The sequence below is a fragment of the Microtus oregoni genome, unplaced genomic scaffold (genome assembly GCF_018167655.1).
Source record: "Microtus oregoni isolate MIOR12 unplaced genomic scaffold, Mior012 000091F_ref0000469, whole genome shotgun sequence".
Classification (NCBI taxonomy): Eukaryota; Metazoa; Chordata; class Mammalia; order Rodentia; family Cricetidae; genus Microtus; species Microtus oregoni.
Genome location: NW_024544600.1, coordinates 503,217 through 526,133, shown reverse-complemented (window position 1 = coordinate 526,133; position 22,917 = coordinate 503,217). Strand labels below are relative to the sequence as shown.

Sequence of the window (22,917 nt, the reverse complement as noted above, 5' to 3'; positions counted from 1 at the left end):
TTAAGGAATAATGTCTTGGCTGGTGGTGGCGCACGCCTTTAATCCCAGCACAAGGGAGGCAGAGGCAGGCGGATCTCTGTAAATTCAAGGCCAGCCTGGTCTACAAAGTCAGTTCCAGGATAGCCAGGGCTGTTACACGAGAAACCCTGTCTCAAAAAACCAAAACCAAACAAAAATAGTGTCTCAATAACTTGCTAAGGAGGTTAATTAATCTTTCTTTAATGCAGGCAGGCTTTGAATTTGTGATCTTTCTTCCTCAGCATCCTGAATACCTGGGATTACACTATGCATCACCAAGCTTACTCTAGCCCTGGGAGCCTGATGACTCTCAGAGTGTGATGAGCATCCAAAATCTAAACTACCTAGGGAAGGGAACTTGAACGGACAATGGGGTTACAATCCTCCGAGCGACCAGAAGGTCCTCAGGGGCTGACATGGTGTGTCCCTTTGTGGAGAAAGGTTTGAGAGCTGAACTCAGTATCCACCTCGGCTCCTTTCAGGAGAGTCCGGAGCCAGAGGAATCCTGCAGCTGCAGTCTCGCTGGAGGGGAAGGGGAGCAAGCCCCCACAACAGTGAACCCACACACCTGCCCTTGTCCTATTTCTGCCACTGGCAAACAGATCTCTATTCCTGGACACAATAACCCAAGCAGCGCTCCAAGGGTGATCTCATCCTTGAGAGGCTAGCCACTCTGCCCTTCAGGCCTCACGTGAAGCTGGATGCTGTCATCACCTGGGTCCCCGAGTGCCACCGCCAGCAGCAGAGGAAGGGGCATGCATGCACCCAGAAGTCTCTCCATCCATACATTGTGAGATGAAGTTAGACTCAGGGCCAGAAGGCTGCTGGAAAGGAGGTGCTGGAAGGCTTGGGAAATCAGCCCCAGGTTATGGCCACACATTAGAGAAGCATCTTCAGACTGGGTGGGAGAGAACACCAGCCAGTCCCTATGCTTGACCAAACTCAGTTGGTGCAGAATTTTAAGAGGGGCCTATTTTCCTGCGGCTTGGGGACTTCCTGAATGAGGGTGAAGCCCACCCCTTTTGCTCTAGACAGAAAGACTAGAAAGGATCATAATTGCCTGACTTACTTTCCATCTACAGGGAAGAACTGTCAGCGTTGGGTTTTTATCTTTTGGTTTAATTATTATTTTCTTTTGAGACACAGTCCCACTACGTAAGACCTGGCTGGTCTGAACTTACTATGTGGATGAAACTGGACTTGAACTCACAGAGACATGCCTTCCTCTGGCTCCTAATTGCTGATGCTATAGGCATGCACCTGGATTGGCTTGAGTTTTGACCTGGGGATGGGGGCTGGAGAGGAGGCTCATGGGTAAAGAGCACTGACTGCTTAAAGGACTTAGGTTCAATTCCCAGCATCCACACGGCAGCTCACAGCTGTCTATAACTTCAGTTCCAGGAAATCCAACACCCTCACAGACGTACATGCAGGCAAAATACCAAAGTACATGAAATAATTTTTTTTAACAAAGTTGTCTTCAGTCTGTGATCCCAACATTAGGGAAGTTGAGGCTGGAAAATGAAGAGTTTGAGGCCAGCCTAGGCTACATAGTAAATTCCAGGCCAGCCTGGGCTACATAGAAAGATCCTCCCCCGAAAATAACAAAAAAACAGGGGTTGCTGAGATAGTTCAGAGGGTAAAGGACCTGTCATTCACGAACCTGACTTTATTCCCAGCATCTGTTAAAAAATGCCAAATTCAACTCGTTAGGAAAGTAGAGAGAGGGGGTTTCTGGGACTCCAGGGTCAGTCCAGTCAAATTAGCTCACAGTGAGAGACCCAACTCCCACTTCATGGTGGAAGGCTCCTGAGGAGTGACACCCAAAATTAACCTCCGGCAACTACACTCACACATGTGCCACTTATGTTCACACACACACACACACTCAGATGTACACGCGTGCGGATCGTATACACACACCAAACAACAGCCTGTTCTCGCTTTAGGAAACGCCTGAAAGTCTAGTAGTGCTGTTGACATTTAGTGAACTCCCTTCCTGGGCAGAAACGGTGACCAGGTGAAAGGGTCAGTGGGTGAACGGGTCCTGTCTTTTACTCTGCCAAGGTGCAGCATCTTCTTATCTGCACTATCAGAACGCTGTAACTTTTCCCTCTCGGCTACTATACTGCAGCCCCGAATTATTCGTATTTCCAGACGCTACCATGCTCGACCCAGCCCTTCTTCAGTTTTGTCCCGCAACCCCCTTCCATTTCAGGTTTTTCAGTGTCAAGCTACCCCACCCCACCACTTATTTATCCTCCAAACCCCACCCCATCTGGTCGAGCCCCCCAAGACTCCACCCAGCTGTCCCTTCTAGCCACCTCCGCAGCCAATAGCTGAAAACCTTGATTTGCATAGCTGCGCGGGGGTGCGGCGGAGGAAAGGGGGAGGGACCAGGCGACCTCCTAAATCAAAGTTGGGAGGCTAGGACTGGGCGGAGGGGCCGCCGGGTGCAAGGCTGGGGCTGGCGGAGGGAAGGGGAGGGAGATGGGGGGCGGGCGCAGAGGACGGCGGAGCCGGCCGGACTCGGACAGCTCTGTCGCTCCCTCGCTCTGCTCATCCACGCATCCCCACTTCCCTCCTCCTCTCGCAGAGCGCAGCATCCTCTGCAGACCCTTGGTCCTCAAACCTCGGGTCGTCCCGCTCCCGCGGCTCGTGGTAATTGCCTCCTTTTCCCCCCGCCACCTGGACAACTTTATCCTCTGGTGCCTGGGGTTAGGGGGCTGCTTTGCCAGGGAAGGTTTCCCCTGAGGGTCACTGGAGAGCAGCCACTGGAAAAAGGCTTGAGATTCCCAAAGTGACGCCCGCCACCCACAGCCTGCCCCTGGAGGGTCTGCCGTCGGATCTCCGCACCCTCTTTTCCTTTATATCCAACCATGACCGAAATGAGTGAGAAGGAGAATGAACCGGATGACACGGCCACCCATACTCCCCCAGGGACCGTCTCCACCCTCCAAGAAACCAAGGTAAGTCGGGGGGCGAGAGGCCTGGCCCCGCCTGGGCATCTCTGGCTCGGAGCTCTGGTCACAGTGGCGGGTCCCCTTGGGGTCACGGAAGCTAAATGCGGCCCGCGTGATTCCTAAGGCTGCGCGCCATACCCGGGAGGGAGGAGAGGGTTCGCGATGAGGGGACCCAAGGAGCTGATCACAAGACCACGACCCTCCGGTACGCGCGAGGCGCGCCGACGCGCTCTGGCTCCCTCCTGGGCGGTTGTAACTCGGCTTTGTTGGAGGGAATCGGCGCAGCGGAGGCGCCGGGAGTGTGTGGCCGTGTGTAGCGGGTGGGGGCCGGTGTACGCGCGCGTGTGTGCGTGCGAGGCGCACCCCTCCCGTGGCCGCCAGATCGGTGTCTGCGGCTCCCCGGTCCCTCTCTCTTTGGTCTCTCTGAATCCGTTTCCACAACCGTCTCCTCTCTCTGGGCGTGCGTCTCTCCGCTTCCCTACGTGCTTCTCCGTGTGTCTCCGGTGTCCCTCTCTGACCCACAGCAGCCTGGCATCTACCTCGCGGACGGGTTAGCCTGGGAGCCCCGGAGGCCGCGGCCCCGGGTGCGCAGCTTTAGAGTCGGTGCTGGGGGCTGCGGCAGCTCGGCCGTCGGTGGCGGGCGGGGACCCGGAGCTTTGCGGCTCCAGAGCCAGAGGCGGCCCCACCCCCCACTCGGAGAGCCTGGAGAGGGGAGGAGAGAGGGCAGAATCAAAAGAAGTCATCGTAATTAATGAATGTCATAATTAACCCTAATTATGTATGATTGTTACTCTTGTGGGAGTCACAATGAATAAATTATTCTCCTGTGAAGGCAGGCGGAGCCCAGACTGCAGGAACTGAAAGGGGTGGGGGAGGCCACATTCCGCCTCCCAACCCTAACGTGTCTACCCCCCTCCCCAACTTCTAGGTGCTCAGAAAGTTCTGTGGGAAGGTGCCCGAGCAGCTCCAGAATGGGAAGGAAGGGGCTGTAAGAGGGAGCCCTTACCCGTCCCTAGACTTCAGGCCAAGACTCCCTCCCCCCCCCCCCCCCGTCCACCCTCGTGTTTATTACCATCCTGGTCCTGTGACCAGGAGGGGTGTGCGAAGCAGAAATGGGTGGTGTCTTGGGGCTCCCTGGGGTCACGAACTCTGGCACAGCTCTTCCCAAGACCCTCTTCCACCTCAGTCCACCTGGACGACCCCTCAGTACGTGAGGTTAATTCAAGGTCAAGGTCATTACCGCAGTGGGGAGTTGAACATGGAGAGCGGAGGTGGCCTGAAGCTCTCCAGGTAGTTACCCGGCGCCGCCTGGGTCTGGGGACCCTGCCGCTCTCCGAATCCAAGTCTTGCTCCGTACCCTTGGCTGGCGTAGCAGTCACTGTGTATTCCAGGCTGACCTCAAACTTAGTGAGCCACCATTCCTGAGCCCCCCACGTTCAAGATTCAGCACACACTTGGCCTTCTGATTCCTTTTAAAAGTGAGACTCTGACTCCTGGTCGGCATTTTAGACCCCTTAGGGTGCCAAATCTCTCCTGGAAAGGATTGAAATGGGAGGGTATTGCTTGGGTTATCTGAGGTACAAACGGGATCCTGGGAGCTGGACCTCTGGCCGAGTTCCAATTCTTCAGCCTCCTCACCTGCTCTGTTGTCATCCTGGGCAGATATACAGTCCCCCTGCTGCCCTTCTGAGAATGGAGGGGCTCCCAATGCCTGGCACATGAGAACCCATCTGCCTCCTGCCCCTCCTTAGAAATTCCCTCAAGGCAAGCAGGAGCCTGGAGTGGTGCTGCCTCAGCAATCCCACAGGCTGCTTGCTCAGCTGTGTGGGGAGTGGGGGTCAGACCCTGGCAGGGCCTTGTCTCCCTCCTCCAACCCAAGGACCCTCCAATGTCATCTGCTCTGAGTCAGAGCCACAGAAGGTCTGGAAGAGTAGAGGGGAGGGTACCACACTGGCCCACTCTGTGCCAGGCCATTTGGACCCCAGCCTTGCCCCCCTTCATCCATGTGAAGGCCTCTAAAATAACCTCTCAGACAGGACTGGGGTATGCCAAGGGGCTGTCTATGAGGTCATTTCATAGCCCCCTTCCAGCTCTTCACCAAAGAAGTTTGTGCCTCTAGACTCCAAGGAAGGAAAGACCGGAAGAAGGAGGTTGCCCACCCAACTCAGTGCAAGGCAGGCTCAACAAGGGTAGGGTGCCCAAAAGCCAACATTGTGTTCTTAGTCATCAGCTTGGGGCCCCCAGGCATTTCTTGCCAGTCGGAACCCAGTGTCTTGCTTAGTCTGTGGCAGGGTCTCAGCCTTGTACCCAGCCCACTCAGTGATCTAGGTAGGCCCACCTTCTCTTAGGGTTCTCGTTCATCCCATAATATTGCTTATCGCCCTCTGTGGTGTTATCCCAGAAGACCCCACCATGCCTCCTTCGCCATCTGGGTCATCTTTCACCACATCCGACACCACCCACTGCCAGCTGCCTAGTACTGTTTCAAGAGATGGCATGGGAAACTGAGGGAAAAAGGAACCTCCAACGAGCTTTAAGGGAGAGGACGCTGGGAGAGGGGGCTCCTGCTCTGAGGAGCTCAGAAGAGACCTGGTGACCTGGACCACACGCCAGACAGGCTGCAGGTGCACTGGGAGGGAACTGGATCCAAATGAAACAGCTTACTAAGGTGTATGCCAGAAATGGATCCCTGGCACTGGGGACGCCAAGACAGCTGGTAGGGTCTGGTAAGATGCTTATCAGGTGTCTTTAATCAGCGTTCTATTGCTGTGAAGAGACACCATGACCATGGCAACTCTTTTAAAGGAAAACATTTCATCAGGGTTGGCTTAGAGTTCAGAGGTTTAGTCCATTGTCATCTTAAGGGGAAGCATGGTGGCATGCCAGCAGACATGGTGCTGGAGAAGTAGCTGAGAGTTCTACATCTGGATCAGCAGGCAGCAGGAAGAGAGAGAGAGAGTGACACTCAGCCTGACTTGAGCTTGTGAAACCTCAAAGCCCAGCCCGTGACTTCCTCCAACAAGGCCACATCTACTCCAAAAAGGCCACACTTCCAATAATGCCACTCCCTATGAATCTATGGGGGGGGAGGGACTTTTTTTTTTTTTTTCGAGATAGGGTTTCTCTGTGTAGCTTTGAAGTCTGTCCTGGAATTTACTCTTGTAGACCAGGCTGGCCTCGAACTCACAGAGATCTGCCCGCTTCTGCCTCCTGAGTGCTGGAATTAAAGGCATGTGCCACCATTGACAGGTATAGAGGCAATTTTTATTCAAACTACCACATCAGGTAAGGGTATTTACCACCAATCCTGAGTTAATCCTCAGAACCCACCAACATGGTGGAAAGAGAGAACTAACTCCCACAATTTGTCTTCTGACCTCCACATACGTGTCATGGAATGATCAAATGTGCACACCTGTAAACACACAAATAAGTAAATAAATGTAAAATGGTGGGGACAGCTACAGAGGCCAGGATGCTAAGAAGCTGGAATACCTGGCCTGGCAGAGTCACCAAACTCATATCTCTGGAGTAAGCAGGCATTGTTGGGGGCCCACGTTGAGGGGCATCTGTCGAGGTCCAGCCTCAACAGGTTTCACACGTTCCAGGGTAGGGGCATGTGGATTAGAAACGACAGGCAGACAACACAGAGACACAAAAGGAAAAGACAGAGACACAGAATAGAACAGGGAGGGCAATCCAGTGAACACGAATTTGCCCACATTTGTTTTCCAAATGCTTGTACGCCCCAATCCAAAAAGAGGGGAGGCAAAAGACTGCTTTAAGATGATACAAAGAATAAACAGAGCAATTACCTCTTCAATCCCTGAAGCATACCCTGAGTTAAGTATTCTGTGTGTTTAGCCAGAACGTACAGTGACTACACTTTAGGTCAAGTATCCTGTAGGCAGCCACTCCTCGGGTCAAACCTCCTGTCACCTACTTGAAGGAGCAGGAATGTGCCTGAACTCTCTGACTTTTGGTAAAGGTGGAATAGATCCACTTCTGTGGGCTGCCTCAATACCTAAACCAAGTAACCACATCCTAGGTCAAAATAACTTCATTAGTAGCCACACTTTAAGTCAAACCATATATATATATATCTGAAGGAACAGAATAGGCCTGAGCACGCTGACCTCTGGTGGAACAGATCCATTTCTGTGAGTTCCCACAGGCATCAAGCCATTTACAACTATGTCCTACCTGCCCTCTGGCCCTCTGGCCAAAGCCCTTGTCATCTTCCCGTCACCTAGATGGCAATTCCATTTTTCCCCTCTTTTCTGCCCTCCTGGAATCTAGGGCCCACAGCTGAGTTAGGAAATCCGCAGGCAGAGGGAAGGCTGCCCTGATGCCCAGGAACACTGTGTTCCAGACACCTTTGGTACCCTTGCAGAAGTGGCCATTGGCATGAATCCCAGAGAGGGGGTATACCAATAAAGGGTGTCGGCTAGATTTGCGGGGAGGGACTTAGATTTACAGGGATCACTCCGGAATTAATGGCCTTGGGCGGGGGACCATGACTGATGCCTTCACATATTGGAATATCTGCTGTGGTTAGGAGGAAATGGCCTAGCCAGAACAAGGGAGTATTGGGGGCTGATAGGCAAAAGTCACAGGAAGGCAGGTTCCAGCACTATATAGGGAAGCAAACTCCAGCTGCCCAAAGATGGAATGAGTATCCCACAAGGGCATTTGCACCCCATCCCAAGAGGAGACCGAGGGCATCTATTCAGAAACAATGTAACCAGAGCAATGGTGGGGTGGGGTGGAGACTGATTTAGGTGTCTAGCATTTCTGGTCCCTTCTAACCCTGAATTCCTTGATTGACACAATAGGCAAGTCCTTGGAGGGGCTGAGGGAAGGGAGGAGACCAAGGCAGGAGCCAAGGCAGCAAGACATTCCTGGTCATCTGATCTGAGCAGCCTGAGCCACCATTCAGGCCCTGACCCTGGTCCTTGCCAGCTGAGGACTCGCAGCGACAGAGATTTAACTCCTTTGACAGCCATCCCTCATCTGAACTATGGGACAATGACAGTCTCCCCTGTGGGTGTCTAGAGCCCATGGCAGACAGTGTGTCAGGTGCTAGCCCAGATCTGGTGTTCTGATGCCGAGAACCCTGTGTGGAGCCTAATTTCCGGTTGGTTGATCTGTCTGGGCCCAGGGTGGCCGCCTCCTTCTTGGATGTGGGGAAACTGAGGCTCAGAGAAAGGAAGTAAAGTGATTGATACTCCAATAACAGGTTAATTTTACCCTACCCCCAGGACATCTCTGAAATTTTACCTCCTGTGTGTTCTATGCCTTGAGGCCCCTGAGCAGGACATTGGCCACTGGAAGTGGGGTCAGAAAGGGTGGCGGGGGTATTGGTATTCCTTTTCCTCTTGGACCCCATCAAAGTCCTACCGCCCTATATGGCACTGGCAGCCGCGGCCTGACCTGAGCTGGTATGCGTAGTCTAGTTCTTCATTGTCTTTTTTGGCTTGTCACCTGTGCTCCCGCGCACGCGCATCTGGGGCCCCAGGTCTTGCTTCTCATCGATGCACAAAGGAGCCCACAGTGCTGTCCAGGAAGCTGAGTTTGGAAAGGAATGAGCAACTCAGTGTGCCAGACACCCCAGGGCTCTGGCCTCCCAGCTGGCACACAAAGTCTGCCCTGTGCCCAAACATCCCCTCTGCTTCTCCCTCCATTTTGCCGCCTGCTGGCTTCTGGGAGGCTGGAGGGGCCACTACTTCCCTCCCTTTGGCATACGCAGGTGCTAGGCAGACAGCCACAGCACACAGGCTGCCTGGCAGGCCAGCTGGGAACCCTGGCCAAGACTCCCTGCCTGGAGCCTGGCCTAGGCCCCCCCCTTTTCTATGCTGGTGGAAAGGGATGGGCAGAAATAAGGTAACTCTCCACAGAAGAGAGGGGCGAGGCTCTGGTTAAGGAGGTCACCATACCTTGCTCTGGGCAGACTCAGTGAGGGATGTGAAGAACTCCAGCCTCAGAGCAGAAACAGCCCCTGCTCCACAGCCAGTGATGTATTCGGCAGAGGCATAGTGACTGAGTACCTACTGTGTGGTAGGGACCTTGAGGACTGGAAGTGACAGATCCCCTGTTTCGGTCTCAGGAGGAGTTAGAAGGTGACATGAGGAGCGGGTCAGTGGTGGCACACACCTTTAATCCCAGCACTCGGGGCAGATCTCTGAGCTCCAGGCCAGTCTAGTCTACAGAGTGAGTTCCAGGACATCTGAGGACACCCAGAGCAACCCTGTCTTCAAAACGAAAAAGAAGTTGACAAGAAGAACCTGAGCTGGGGCTGGAGAGATGGCTCAGTGGTTAAGAGCATTGCATGCTCTTCCAAAGGTCTTGAGTTCAATTCCCAGCAACCACATGGTGGCTCACAACCATCTGTAATGAGGTCTGGTGCCCTCTTCTGGCCTGCAGACAGACTATTGTATACATAATAAAGAAATAAATATTAAAAAAAAAAGAAGAACCTGAGCTGATGCAGTTCCGACCTAGGGCAGGCTCAGAGAGTACCTGTAGCAAGCCTTTCTTTGTCTCACCAGCTCCCAAATAATGACATGGAGACTTCTTATCAGTTATGAGAGCTTAGCCTATAGCTTAGACTTATTTCTAACGAGCTCTTATAACAAATCGATCCATTTCTATTACTCTATGTTCTGCCACATGGCTTGTAGCTATTACCTCTCCTTCTGCACATCCTGCTTGCTCTGGATCTCCTGCCATCTCCACTTTTCTTCTTCCCAGATTCCCCTCTGTCCCTGGAAGTCCCGCCTATACCTCCCGCCTAGCTGTTACACCCATCCCAGCAACTCATCTTCACAGAGTGTACAGACATCCCACAGCAAGCATCAGAGGAAAAAATGGGTCCATTGATGGACTGGTGCGATATTTGGACACCGTGTGAATGTGTATTTGCTGGGATTGGTGTAATAAAAAACAGAACGGTCAATAACTAGGCAGGAGATGTAGGCAGGATTTCTGAAGAGAAAGGAAGAGGAGGAAGAACCTAGGCATGCAGGAGACATCAACAAAACTTGAAGGAAGCTGGACATACAGAAGGAAAGAAAAGTAAAAAGTCGCATGGTAAAGTATAGCTTAATAAAAGGTTAATTTAAGTTGTAAGAGCTAGTTGAAAACAAGCCTGAGCTAAGACCGAGCTTTCATAATTCAGACTAGGTCTCCATATCAGTATTTGTGAGCTAGTGGCCCAAAGAAAAATCAGACTACATATGGCATCCAGCGTGGAGGCTCAAATATCCAAACAAAGCTAAGGAAAGTTCTGGGCAAGGAACAGACATGGATTCCTAGTCATGCAGTCTTTCAGGTAGGCTGACGCTCAGTGTACAGAGACGCAGCTCCTGGACACCGCCTGCAGGCTTGAACCAGCCAGCGCCATGCACCGGCACCATGCCCTACACCGAGGCACACATGGCAACTGACATGCTAGTTTAGGCTTTCCCTCACAGGATCAGAGGACACGGCAGACACTTAGTAAAGCCAGGTCCAGACACAAAAACCCTCTAAAAGTATGTTGGCTGTTTTGTTTGTTGGTTGGTTGGTTTATCGAGACAGGGTTTCTCCGTGAAACAGTTCTGGCTGTCCTGGAACCCACTCTATAGACCAGGCTAGCCTCAAACTCACACAGATCTGTCTGCTTTTGCCTCCCAAGTGCTGGTATTAAAGGTGTGCACCACCACTGCCTGACTAAAAGGTATAGCACATTTGAAAATGTTCTTAGCTGCTGAAGAAAGAAAAGAAAATGGGTATAGACAGTTATAGAAAAGATAAGTAGGCCGGGCGGTGGTGGCGCACGCCTTTAATCCCAGCACTGGAGAGGCAGAGGCAGGCAGATCTCTGTGAGTTCGAGGCCAGCCTGGTCTACAAGAGCTAGTTCCAGGACAGGTTACAAAGCTACAGAAAAACCCTGTCTCGAAAAAACAAAACAAAACAAAATAGTTTAAAATAATAAAGTCTTTTGTCTTTTTGTTTTTTTTTTTAAGACAGGGTTTATGTGTTTTCAGAAAAAAAGAATCAGACACCATTAAGGACAGGTAGCCCAGGTGATCCAGCTTTAAAATGCCTCTGTTTCTCAAAATTCTATACCAGAACAACCTCAAAGCTGCTAGCTGAAATGGTCCAATCTCACACACTACTCCAGCCAGGACTTCAGATAAACCCTGAACGTTCCCATTTGCACAGAGACTGGACAACAGGTGATACAGCTGGTTCTCTTCCAGGATTTGGTCATTATCTCAATTTTCTCAGGGTCCTCTAAAGATTCCATTGCCCCCAGAGAGCAGGAAGAAGTCTAGAGAACATGACAGCCATATTCCCACGAGGGAAGTTTTGGTCAGTCAGTGTGTTATGAATGATTGTCACATTTGGAAGGTTGGTTACATGTTGTTATTGGTAGTGGTCAGAAACAAAAAAGCTAAACAGAGGAGATTAGACTGAGGGATCTCTTTCTGACAGAAAAAAAAGGGGGATATAATATAGAAATAACAGGATAAAGAATAGATTATTGGATCTGCTTATAAACTAAAAATAACTATTAGTTTTAAATCCTTAACATTGGTATGGATTCATATATTGATACAAATTTAAGGTTATTTTGTTATACTGTATGTTTTTCTACTCTTGTTTAAGGTATTCTATCTGCCAGGTGGTGGTGGTGCATGCCTTCAATCCCAGCACTCGGGAGGAAGGCAGGTAAATCACTGGGAGTTCAAGGCCAGCCTGGTATATAGTGATAGTTCCAGGACAGTTAGGGCTCTTACACAGAGAAACCCTGTCTTGAAAAACCAAAATACATAAATAGATAGATAGATAGATAGATAGATAGATAGGGTATTGTATCTATGCAGTGCATTTAAAAATGCAATGTATAATTCAGAAATACAGGTTAGTTAGGTGGTGGTGTAATCCCAGCACCTGAGAGGCAGAGGCAAGAGGATCTCTATGACTTTGAGGCCAGCCTGGTCTACAAAGAAAGTTCCAGGGCAGGCACCAAAAGTTACACAGAGAGCCAGGCGGTGGTGGAGCACGCCTTTAATCCCAGCACTCGGGAGGCAGAGGCAGGCAGATCTCTGTGAGTTTGAGGCCAGCCTGGACTACAAGAGCTAGTTCCAGGACAGGAACCAAAAGCTACGGAGAAACCCTGTCTCAAAAATCCAAAAAAAAAAAAAAAATTACACAGAGAAACCCTGTTTCAAAAAAAAAAAAAGAAAAGAAAAGAAAGAAAGAGAAAAAGAAAAAGAGAAAGAAATATGGGTAAGTAGTTAGTCATCTATAATAATCAAACTTGTGTCATATTTGGTATGTTTTCAAGGTAAAATAGATATATTTTAGATAGGTGGTCTTCAAACACTTCAGAGACCTACAGAATATTGCATCTACGATGTTTTTTTTTTTTTAGCCATATAAGAATTTATTAGAAAGGAGAGAAAGAAAGAAAGGGGGAGAGGGAAAGAGAGAGAGAGAGAGAGAGAGAGAAGGAGGGAGAGAGAGGAGGAGAGAGGCAAAGCCCCATGTGTACACCGGGAAAGGAAACAGGAAGCTCATTTAAGATGTTTTAGTAGGGGTTGGGGATTTAACTCAGTGGTAGAGCGCTTGCCTAGCAAGCACAAGGCTCTGGCTTTGGTCCTCAGCTTAAAAAAAAAAAAAGATGTTTTAATGACATAAGGCTTTTCATGACAGTGAGAGATATCTGCTCCTGGCATCACCAATTTACTTCAAAAATGGATGATGGGCATTGAAGAACCCCCATATGAGATTTGCTTTTATTGTGGCAAAGTTAACCACCAGGCAAGAAAGTACCCTTGCCTCAACATAGGACAGTATGCTGTCCAAATTGGACAAGCGGAACACAAAAGAAGGCAACTGCTGAACATTGCCAAGACAAGGTAGAAGAGTCCTTCAAAATTCCTGCTTCACAAAAGTAGTCTGTCAAATATTCTGGTCCTGTAGACTAAAGATAGATGCCCCAGTATGGCAGAAGATCCTTGGGTGACTGTTCAGGAAGCCAGCTGTCTCTTCATTTCTATGGCTTTGAAAATTGTTTGCTTCTCATTTCCTGTCTACTCGAGTAATATTATATCCTTCTTGGGTCTTTGATGGGGTCAAAGATTAGATAGCTATAGACTTATAATTTAACTTGCTACCAAATTAAAAGCAAGAAACTAACTTAAGAGATGTAAAGTTTATTTTATTTTATTTTTTGGTTTTTCTAGACAGAGTTTCTCTGTGTAGGTTTGGAACCTGTCCTTGAACTCACTCTGTAGACCTGTTTGGCATCAAACTCACAGAGATCCACCTGCCTCTGCCTCCCAAGTGCTGGGATTAAAGGGCGTGCGCCACCACGGCCTGCCTGGCAAGATGTAAAGTTTATAAGGTTGAGAAACATAAAAGCTTAAGTTGTTTATATAAAAAAATGTTTTAAAGCCGGGCAGTGGTGGTGCACGCTTTTAATCCCAGCACTCGGGAGGCAGAGGCAGGTGGATCTCTATGAGTTCGAGACCAGCCTGGTCTACAAGAGCTAGTTCCAGGACAGGCTTCAAAACCACAGAGAAACCCTGACTCGAAAAAAAAAAAAAAGATGTTTTAAGGTCCAAAAAGATATTTTTAGGATGATAATACAAGTTATGATAGAAAATTGTTTAGGTATAAAACTTTGGACTCATCGAGATAAGACAGATAGGGCTGGAGACATGGCTCAGAGGTTAGGAGCACTGACTGTTCTTCCAGAGGTCCTGAGTTCAATTCCCAGCAACCACATGGTGGCTCACAACCATCTGTAATTCTATCAGGTTCCTTCTTCTGGCCTGCAGACAGAATACTGTATCCATAATAAATAAATAAAAAGGAAAAAAGAGCTAGTGGGACAAGCCCAAGCTGAGACCGAGCTTTCATAATTAATAAAAAGTTTCCATGTCATTATTTGTGAACTGGTGGCCCAAAGAAAAATCAAACCAGGGCTGGAGACATGGCTCAGCGGTTAAGAGCGTTGCCTGCTCTTCCAAAGGTCCTGAGTTCAATTCCCAGCAACCACATGGTGGCTCACAACCATCTGAAATGAGATCTGATGCCCTCTTCTGGCTGCAGACACACAAACAGAATATTGTATACATAATAAATAAATAAATATTTAAAAAAAAGAAAAATCAAACCACATTAACTTCTGTGGGAAAGGCTTTTCTCAGACAGGGAAGGCCTCTGGAAGTGTGGAAGGCAGAGAAAAGGAGTAAATATCAAAGCTCCCAGGCATAAAAGTGTGAGTAAGTTTGAGATTCTTGATGTCTGCACTACAGGAAGACACAGGTGAGGACAGACAGCTTCTACCCCCCTTGCCAGGGACTCTCCTCATGGGAATAAGTGTGTTGGGCTATCTCTTGAGGATTCATGAGAGGTTTCTTTCTTTCTTTCTTTTTTTTTTTTTTTTTTGTGTGTGTGTGTGTGTGTGTGTGTGTGTGTGTGTGTGTGTGTGTGTTTCTCTGGCTGTCCTGGAACTTGCTTTGTAGACCAGGCTGTCCTCAAACTGATAGCCACCTGCCTTTGCCTCTCAAGTGCCAGGATTCAAACTGTGCACCGTCACCTCCTGGCTTATTTTTTTTTTCTTCTTGACATGGTGTCTCATGTATCTCTGACTGGCTTCAAACTCATGTACCCATGACCTTGAACTTCTAATATTCCTGCCTCTACCTTCTTATTTTTGTGTGTTTTATATGAGTGGTTGGTTGGTCTTCATGTGTAACTATGCACCATGTGCATATCTGGTGTGAGAGGGGCCAGAAGAGGACACCGTGTCTCTTGGGACTAAACCAACAGACAGCTGTGATACAGACAGCTGTGAGCTGCCCTGTGAGTGCTGAGAATCGAACCCAGGTACTCCTCAAGAACAGCAGGTAATCTTAACTACTGAGCCAGTTCTCCAGCCACCCCTGGGTATGCTTTGTTTGGCCTGAGATTGTTTGTTGTTTCTGTTTGTGACAGACTCTGGCCTCGTACCAGGGTAGTCTTCCTGGCTTTCTAAGTCCTGGGAGTCTGCCCCACCCCCAGTAAGGTAGGGTCCCCGCGTAGCCCAGTCTGGCCTCGAACTCACTACGTAGTCAAAGATGACATTGAACTTCTGATCCTCCTACCTCTACCTTCAGAGTGCTGGGATTACAGATGCTTGCCAGCAGGTCCAGTTTTATGGAATGCTAGGGACCGAGCCCAGAGCTGTGTGCATGCCAGGCAATGTCTCTCCCAATGGAGCCACATCTACCAACGAGTATAACAGCTCAATGAGCCCGTGTGTGCCATAAAAAAGACTGATGGAACTCATTGTACATTTGTATAGGGTGATTTCCAGGAGTTACTGTTAAAGAGGTGGGGAGGTAAGGGGTTGGTAACAGAAAAATAAATTGTACTATTTTACTTTAAAATATTTAAAAATCGGGCTGGAGAGATGGCTCAGCGGTTAAGAGCGTTGCCTGCTCTTCCAAAGGTCCTGAGTTCAATTCCCAGCAACCACATGGTGGCTCACAACCATCTGTAAAGAGGTCTGGTGCCCTCTTCTGGCCTTCAGGCATACACGCAGAAAGAATATTGTATACATAATAAATAAATAAATAAATAAATAAGTTTAAAAAATATTTAAAAATCATTTCTATATCATTTCACATAAATCTAGTTTGGGGGGCTGGAGAGATGGCTCAGTGGTTAAGAGCATTGCCTGCTCTTCCAAAGGTCCTGAGTTCAATTCCCAGCAACCACAAGGTGACTCACAACCATCTGTAATGGGGTCTGGTGCCCTCTTCTGGCCTGCAGACACACACACAGACAGAATATTGTATACATAATAAATAAATATTTTAAAAAAAATCTAGTTTGGGATTCTTAGGGTTATAGCTCAGTTGATAGAGTGTTTGCCTAGCGTGTGTGAAACCCTGAGAGTTTGATCTCCAGCTCTGAGTAAAGCAGGGGTAGCATTGCAAGCCCACGATCCCAGCACTGAAGGAAATAGTGGTAGAAGGATCAGAAGGTCAAGGTCATTACCCTTGGCTGCAGAGTTTGAAACCAGTCTGAGATACATGAGACACCATCTCAAGAAGACAAAAAAAAAAATCTAGTTTTACCTTCTGTTTTGCATTGAGACAGGGTTTCACTGTCTCCTTTCCTCAGTCCTGGTATTAAAGTCCTGCACCTTCACACCCTGAAAAAGTCTACTTTTATTGTTTGTTGGAGACAAGATCTTGCTGTGTAGCCCAGGCTGGCCTCAACCTTCTGACCCTCCTGTCTCCATTTCCTGAGTTCTGGAATTACAGAAGTATGCCACCACACCCAGCCAAAAGTCTAGATTTTGTTTGTTTGTTTGTTTGGGAAAAAAGGGTGTGGGAGTTGGTGCTGGTGAAGCCGACTTCACTGGGTCAGCCTTAACTTGCTGGAGGAGACCAGCAGCTTCTCTTGGCTTCCATAGTCTCCACCACTTCTAAGTGCCTGCCCAGTTAGAACTCCCTTAGATTTCCCTGCCAGTTCTCCGTGGGTTCTGGGAGGCTGGATGGTTGCAGCAGGAATCTCTGGTAGTTCTTTCTGTTGGCGCTGATCTTCAGCTCCCTTGCAGCCTCCACTGGAGGCTTCGTTGCTCAGCCCTGCAGCCTTACGCTCACAGCTCGCCCCTTCTTCTCCCAGCTCCAGCGATTCAAGCGCTCCCTCTCCCTCAGAACCATCCTTCGAAGTAAGAGCGTGGAGAACTTCTTCCTCCGCTCAGGCTCTGAGCTGAAGTGTCCAACAGAGGTGCTGCTGACGCCGCCAACCCCGCTGCCGCCTCCTTCTCCGCCACCTGCATCCACAGATGGGGGTCTACCCACCCCAGCACCTTCCCCATGCCCGGTCCCACGCCCTTTGGCGCCACTCAAACCAGTGAGGCTGCACAGCTTCCAGGAACACGTCTTCAAGAGAGCCGGACCTTGCGAGCTGTGCCACCAGCTCATTGTGGGTAGGTACCTGGGCCCTGTGGCAGGCCAGAGGAGGAGCTGGTGGGCACCTGGGAATAAGCCATGGAACTACCTGGTGTTGGATTCTGCAATGCAGGGTCACACTTCCAACCGTGCCTCTTTTCCTGGGGAGACCAAGTGAGTGTCGGGTGGGGCTGGGCTTTAGCGCTTTAACTCATGGCTTGAGTCCTTACCTACCTACCATGCATTAGGCCTTAGATTCTACATTGCCGACTCTGCAAAAGAACAATAGAGCCGTGGGTGGTGGTTGTCCCCACTGTTGCTCCAAGCTCACACACATGGCTCTGGCGCGCCATTTAACATCTTCACCGTAGGTGGGGGGGGGGGGGGGTGCCAGGCCCTGAAGCCCAGCCCAAGACTCAGGCAGTGGTCACCGGGCTCTTATTTTTATTTTCGAAACATAGTCTCTCTGTGTAGTCCTGGTTGTCTTGGAACTCTGTAGACCAGGCTGACTTTGAACTCAGAGACGGGCGCACCTCTACCACTACAGTGTTGGATTAAAGGCGTGCAGCACCAGGCTTTTTGTAGTGTTGTTCCTTGTCCATGGGTGTGTCCCTTCTTGGCCAGTTTCTCTTACTGAACCCCCATCTCTCCTAGGAAACTCCAAGCAGGGCTTGCGGTGTAAAACATGCAAAGTCAGCGTCCACCTCTGGTGCTCCGAGGAGATCTCCCACCAGCAATGCCCGGGCAAGACAGTGAGTAGGGGCTATCCTGTGGCAGCATGAGCAAACGAACCCCGCAAGGCCGGTCCTTCTGTGGGGTGGTCCCGTGCTTGGGTAGAGCCCGTCTCTCCATGGTTCATTGTATCTCTGTTTTCTCTCTGCCCCCTCGAGGCAGGCTCCTCCTGTGGGGTGGTCCTGCGCTTTGGTGGAGCCGGTCTCTCCATGGTTCATTGTGTCTCTGTGTTTTCTCTCTGCCTCCTTTTGCTCCAGTCCACCTCTTTTCGACGCAACTTCAGCTCCCCACTCCTGGTGCATGAGCCACCACCAGCTTGTGCCATAAGCAAAGAGTCCCCACCTACTGGTAAGGGGCCCCACACCCCATGGCCTGCATCTCGGAGGTCCTGTAAGAAACCCCACACATTTCTCAGTTCCATGCCTGAGTCACACAGGTACCACCTATTCCTGTTCTCCCTGATTCCCTTTCCTGGATGCTCCTGTCCTGAATGTAGCCTCCGTTAATTCATTGGTTCATTTGTCTCTCAACTGGCCACTTCTCGAGTACCTACTTAGTTTGATTCACTGTGCCAGACCCTGAAAGACAGCACCAAAGAAGGTGGGATTGAGCTGGGTGTGGTGTCCCATGCCAGGCGTTCCAGCACTCAGAAGGCAGAGGAAGGGAGGTTAGCAGTTCAAAGCCTTCACATAGAGAGTCTAGGGTGAATTCAGGCTGGCAAGTGGGTGCCAGCCTGGGCTACTTGAGACACTGTCCTATAAACCCAATAATAATAACAAATAGAGCTGGTTAGGGTTAGGTTAGTGTATCAGGTAAAGGCACTTGCCACCAAATCTGATGAGCTGAGTTCCAGCCCTGGGACCCACATGGTGGAGCTTTGGGGTAAACCCAGGTTGGCAGCTAGGTGCCAGGCCCTAAAGGTGGCTGCTTAGCAGGGACCATCGGGAAGGTGGACCCAGTTTATGAGACCCTGCGCTATGGCACCTCCCTGGCACTGATGAACCGTTCCAGCTTCAGCAGCACGTCTGAGTCCCCCACACGGAGCCTGGTATGCTGGGCACAGAAGGGGAGCCCTCGGGGGGAGGGTATCTGACCATGACTGTGGGCCCAGGGGCTGATCCTCCTCCTGTCTCTCCCCAGAGTGAACGTGATGAGCTGACAGAAGATGGGGAAGGCAGCATCCGCAGCTCAGAAGAGGGGCCTGGTGATAGCGGTAAGCCACAGGAGACAGCCTCAGGGGCAGGAAGAGCGGGGTGGGGTAGGGGGAAGCACTTCTTCAAACTTGGTGCTCTGGTCTCACCTTGGTGTCCCCAGTATTCATAGCCCCAGCTGAGAGCGAAGGATCAGGACCAGAGGAGAAGAGCCCGGGACAGCAGGTGAGCCTGGAGTTAGCTAGGAGCCCAAAGGGCAGAATGGGAAGGAGTGTCACTTCTTGTCATAGATCAGGGTGTACATAAGAGCATAGTACAGGGCTGGAGAGATGGCTCAGAGGTTAAGAGCACTGACTGCTCTTCCAGAGGTCCTGAGTTCAATTCCCAGCAACCACATGGTGGCTCACAGCCATCTATAATGAGATCTGGTGTCCTCTTCTGGCCTGCAGGCATACATATAGACAGAGCATCGTATACATAATAAATAAATCTTTTTTTTAAAAAAAAAGAGCATAGTACATAGGGCACTCACTGCTTCCTCCCTCCTGTGTCCTCAGTCCCCTGGGGGAAGCAACAACAAGACAAGAGGCCTGGAAGGTGGGAGGGGAAGGTGGGAGGGGAAGGTGGGAGGGGAAGGTGGGAGGGGAAGGTGGGAGGGGTCTCCACTGTCTTAGCTCCACTCCTGTTCTCCCAGGGCAGGTCCGCTCATAGCAAGTGGACTGTGGGTGAACCAAAGCTGTGACCCACCATCACTGACCCAGAACTTTTCCTACAGCCCCCAAAGCTGTCCCTGCGGAAAGATGTGGGGTCCATGTACTCCTACGTTGCCCTCTACAAGTTCCTACCCCAGGAGAACAACGACCTGGCTCTGCAGTGAGTCCCTTCTGTGCTCCAGCCTCCCTGGTCCTGCCTAACCCTTACTGGAACATGGGGCGATGAGCACCATCAGGCATTTTTTCCTTGCACATTTGAATATGCTGTGTTCAGAGAGGTCGGAGTTGCTCAGGGTGATGGGTACAGTTTCCTGTCTTCCGCCCTAATTTGGGACTGTTCCAGGGAGCCCTCCATGTCTGGTCTCAGGGGCCTCAAGGTGCTCCGGGAATGCTCTCCCTTGCTGAGAGGGGCACGCAGGGCACCTAAGTACCCACATGCTGCCCCAGCTTTCTCTTTCCCAGGCCTGGAGACCGGATCCTGCTGGTGGATGACTCTAATGAAGACTGGTGGAAGGTACTTAGCAGGATGGGTTCTGGTGGGACTCTGGTAGGTATGGTAGGTACCTTCCCTTTAGGCCCCAGAGACCTCCCTTCCTCTCATGGCTTTCCCAAGCCAAGCCTAGAGCCAACACTTGGGTCACCGTGTCAATCAGCTGCCTCTGCCCACCTCGTGGCCTTTCAAGGCCGGAAGCCACCACCCACCAGACCTAAGGTCTGCAGGACCTGGGTCTAGAGAAAGAGTAGGGGTAAAGCTGGTGCTTGGGCTCACTGCCAACCTCACCCCCAGGGCAAGATCGGCGACCGGGTTGGCTTCTTCCCAGCCAATTTTGTGCAGCGGGTGCGGCCAGGCGAGAGCGTTTGGCGCTGTTGTCAGCCCTTCTCTGGGAACAAGGAACAGGGCTACATGAGCCTCAAGGAGAACCAGGTGGGTTCCAGGGCCCTGCTGGGGTTGAGCAAGGGTGTCAAGTGCCTCAAGGGAGGGTCTGAAAGCCTGGTACAGTTGAGCTGGAACCCTTGGAGCTGGAGATGTAGCTGAGTTAGCGTGTTTGCTTTGGGTTCCACTCCCAACAGTACATGAACCGGATGTGATGGTGTAGATCTGTACCCTGGCTAAGGCAGGAGGATTGTCCTGGGTTCAAGCCCATATAGCAAGTGCCAAGGCTACATAGTGAGACCCTGTTTCAAAAAGACAAACAAACAAAGGGATAGGCTAATAAGGTCCTCCCAGAGGACTTGAGCTGGTGGCTGATGTCGGAGGCAGTCGGAATTAAACAGGAGCACTAAATGATGAATCTGGAGGCTCCTCTGTTTACTGTTTGTTTGTTTTTAATTTATTTATTTTATGTGTATGGGTGTTTTGTCTGCATGTATTTCTATGCACCATGTGCATGCTTGGTGCCCACAGAAGCCAGAAGAGGTAGTTGAATCCACTGAGACTGGAGTTACAGATGGTTGTGAGCCGATGTGGGTGGTGAGAATTGAAACCAAGTCCTCTGGAAGAGCAACCAGTGCTCTTAGCCACTGAGTCACCTCTCCAGCTCCTGCTTTTTTGTTGTTGTTTGGTTGTTTTGTTTTGTTGGTTTTTCAAGACAAGGTTTCTTTGTGTAACAGCCCTGGCTGGAGACCAGGCTGGCCTCAAACTCACTGAGATTCCCCTGCCTCTGCCTCCTGGGTGCTGGGATTAAAGGCGTGTGCCACCACACCCTGCTTCTTTTTGTTTTTAATTAAACAGTGTTTTGTTATGTAGCCCTAGCCCTAGCTGGCCTGGAACTCACTGTGTTGGCCAGACTGGCCTTGAACTCACAGACACCTGCCTACCTCTGCCTTATCAGTGCTAGGATTTAGGGTGCCCCTGGCTAGGCTTAAGCACTGACTGTGTCCTCTGGCTTTCTGCATAACCTCACACAAGCCCCTTTCCGTCTGCCACCTGCTTTGTGAAATGGGGTTGGGGCATTGGTTTAACTGATCCCCAGGTTCAATCCTGATGCTGATGTCCTGTTTGCTATACCCTGGGCTGTTGGTCCCTCCTAGGATCTGCTTGCATCAGCTCCATCCACTGCAGATACACCAACCCCACCTTCCCCTGGGCATGTCCTCCAGAGCCAACAGCAATACTCATTCCAGGCCCTATCTCTCTATGTATCCACTCAGATCTGTGTAGGCGTGGGCAGAAGCAAGGATGCTGATGGATTTATCCGCGTCAGCAGTGGCAAGAAGCGGGGCTTGGTGCCAGCTGACTCCCTGGCAGAGATCTGACAGAAACCAAGAGAACTCAGATGCTACCCCTGCCCATGCCTGGCCCTTGCTTCTGGCCTGAGGAGGAAGCCGGCATCCTGGCCACGCCCTTCCTCTCCATCTCTCTCCTAAGCATCACCCACCCCCACTTAGGAGCCTTCTGCGCTGAGGAAGGTTTTATTTCTTGGGTGGGGTATTCTGAATGGGGTGATCTTCTGGGACTTGGGGAAGGAAGCCAAAAGTGGGAAGAAGTGAGGAAGCTCCAGGTAGGCCCACCCAGTGCCCAGGTACCACCTAGTCGGGTTGCCACAATGAATCCCACCCTAGGGAGCCTCCTGCTGTCTTCAAAAACTTTACCTGCCCACACTGCCTCTGCATGCCTGACTGCCACAGTCTTTGCTTGGGTCTGTGTACCCACCCCTTTGCAACTGGGACCTTGTGAGAGGGCCTTTCAGTGTTCCTCAGCTCTCCACTCTCGACTGAGAGGGGACTGAGGTCTGTGGGAGAGCCTTGAATCCACCTCCTGCCTCCTTCAATTCTCAGGAAAGTTCAAGAATCTTTTCCGTTACTTGAAACCCATGCGTCCGGACAGAGCAGGGGCAGGACTGAGGGCCAGAGGGGATGTGACATGTCGAGACTGTTTTGTTAAGGACAGTCCCCACAGAGCAGCCTCGTCCTACCTTTGTCTACTAAAAATTGGTGTCCAAGAGCGGCCTGGACACAGACTCAGCTGAGGACAAGACACTGGCCCTTGTTTGGTCAAAACATTTCACTGTTAAGACTCCAGAAGCAGCGAGAAGCAGCCAGCCAGAGTAGTCTGTGGTTGTGAGTTCTAGTCTCTCTAAACTCTCTGCTCTCACCCCCCCCCCCATGCCAGTCCCCCTCCCTCCAAGCTCAGAACCTCCTTTTGCACCCTGATCATGTCAGTCAGTGCCACCCCAATTTCTGGGAACAGTCATGCACAGAGAGGACACAGAATCTCCCACCCAACACACTTTGCCCCACTTTTCCCCCTAAGATGGGACTAAAGCCACACTGCCCTGTTTGCTGCCATGAGGCCCCCCCAGCAAAATCCCCGGGGCGGGCCCAATGCCCACTGTACACGAGGCTGCATGATGGGTCTGCGGGGGAGTTGCTGAGCCCCCAGGCCCGTAATTAAATG

At 50.6% G+C, this 22,917-nt stretch overlaps 1 protein-coding gene across 2 annotated transcripts; it reads left to right on the top strand.

The window, feature by feature from the left end:
• The first annotated feature begins 2,469 nt into the window (after positions 1 to 2,469).
• On the top strand, positions 2,470 to 22,917 carry LOC121442415 (SH3 and cysteine-rich domain-containing protein 2). 2 transcript variants are annotated; one of them, XM_041643969.1, is made up of 11 exons: positions 2,470 to 2,987; positions 16,656 to 16,962; positions 17,579 to 17,676; positions 17,914 to 18,004; positions 18,592 to 18,704; positions 18,797 to 18,869; positions 18,971 to 19,032; positions 19,583 to 19,680; positions 19,983 to 20,034; positions 20,308 to 20,445; positions 21,672 to 22,917. In XM_041643969.1, exons 1-11 carry the CDS (start codon positions 2,898 to 2,900, stop codon positions 21,774 to 21,776), a joined length of 1,227 nt encoding a protein of 408 aa, XP_041499903.1. In that variant the 5' UTR covers positions 2,470 to 2,897; the 3' UTR covers positions 21,777 to 22,917. The 2 variants fall into 2 exon arrangements, with proteins under 2 accessions (XP_041499903.1, XP_041499902.1); XM_041643968.1 differs by having other exon boundaries at positions 18,589 to 18,704.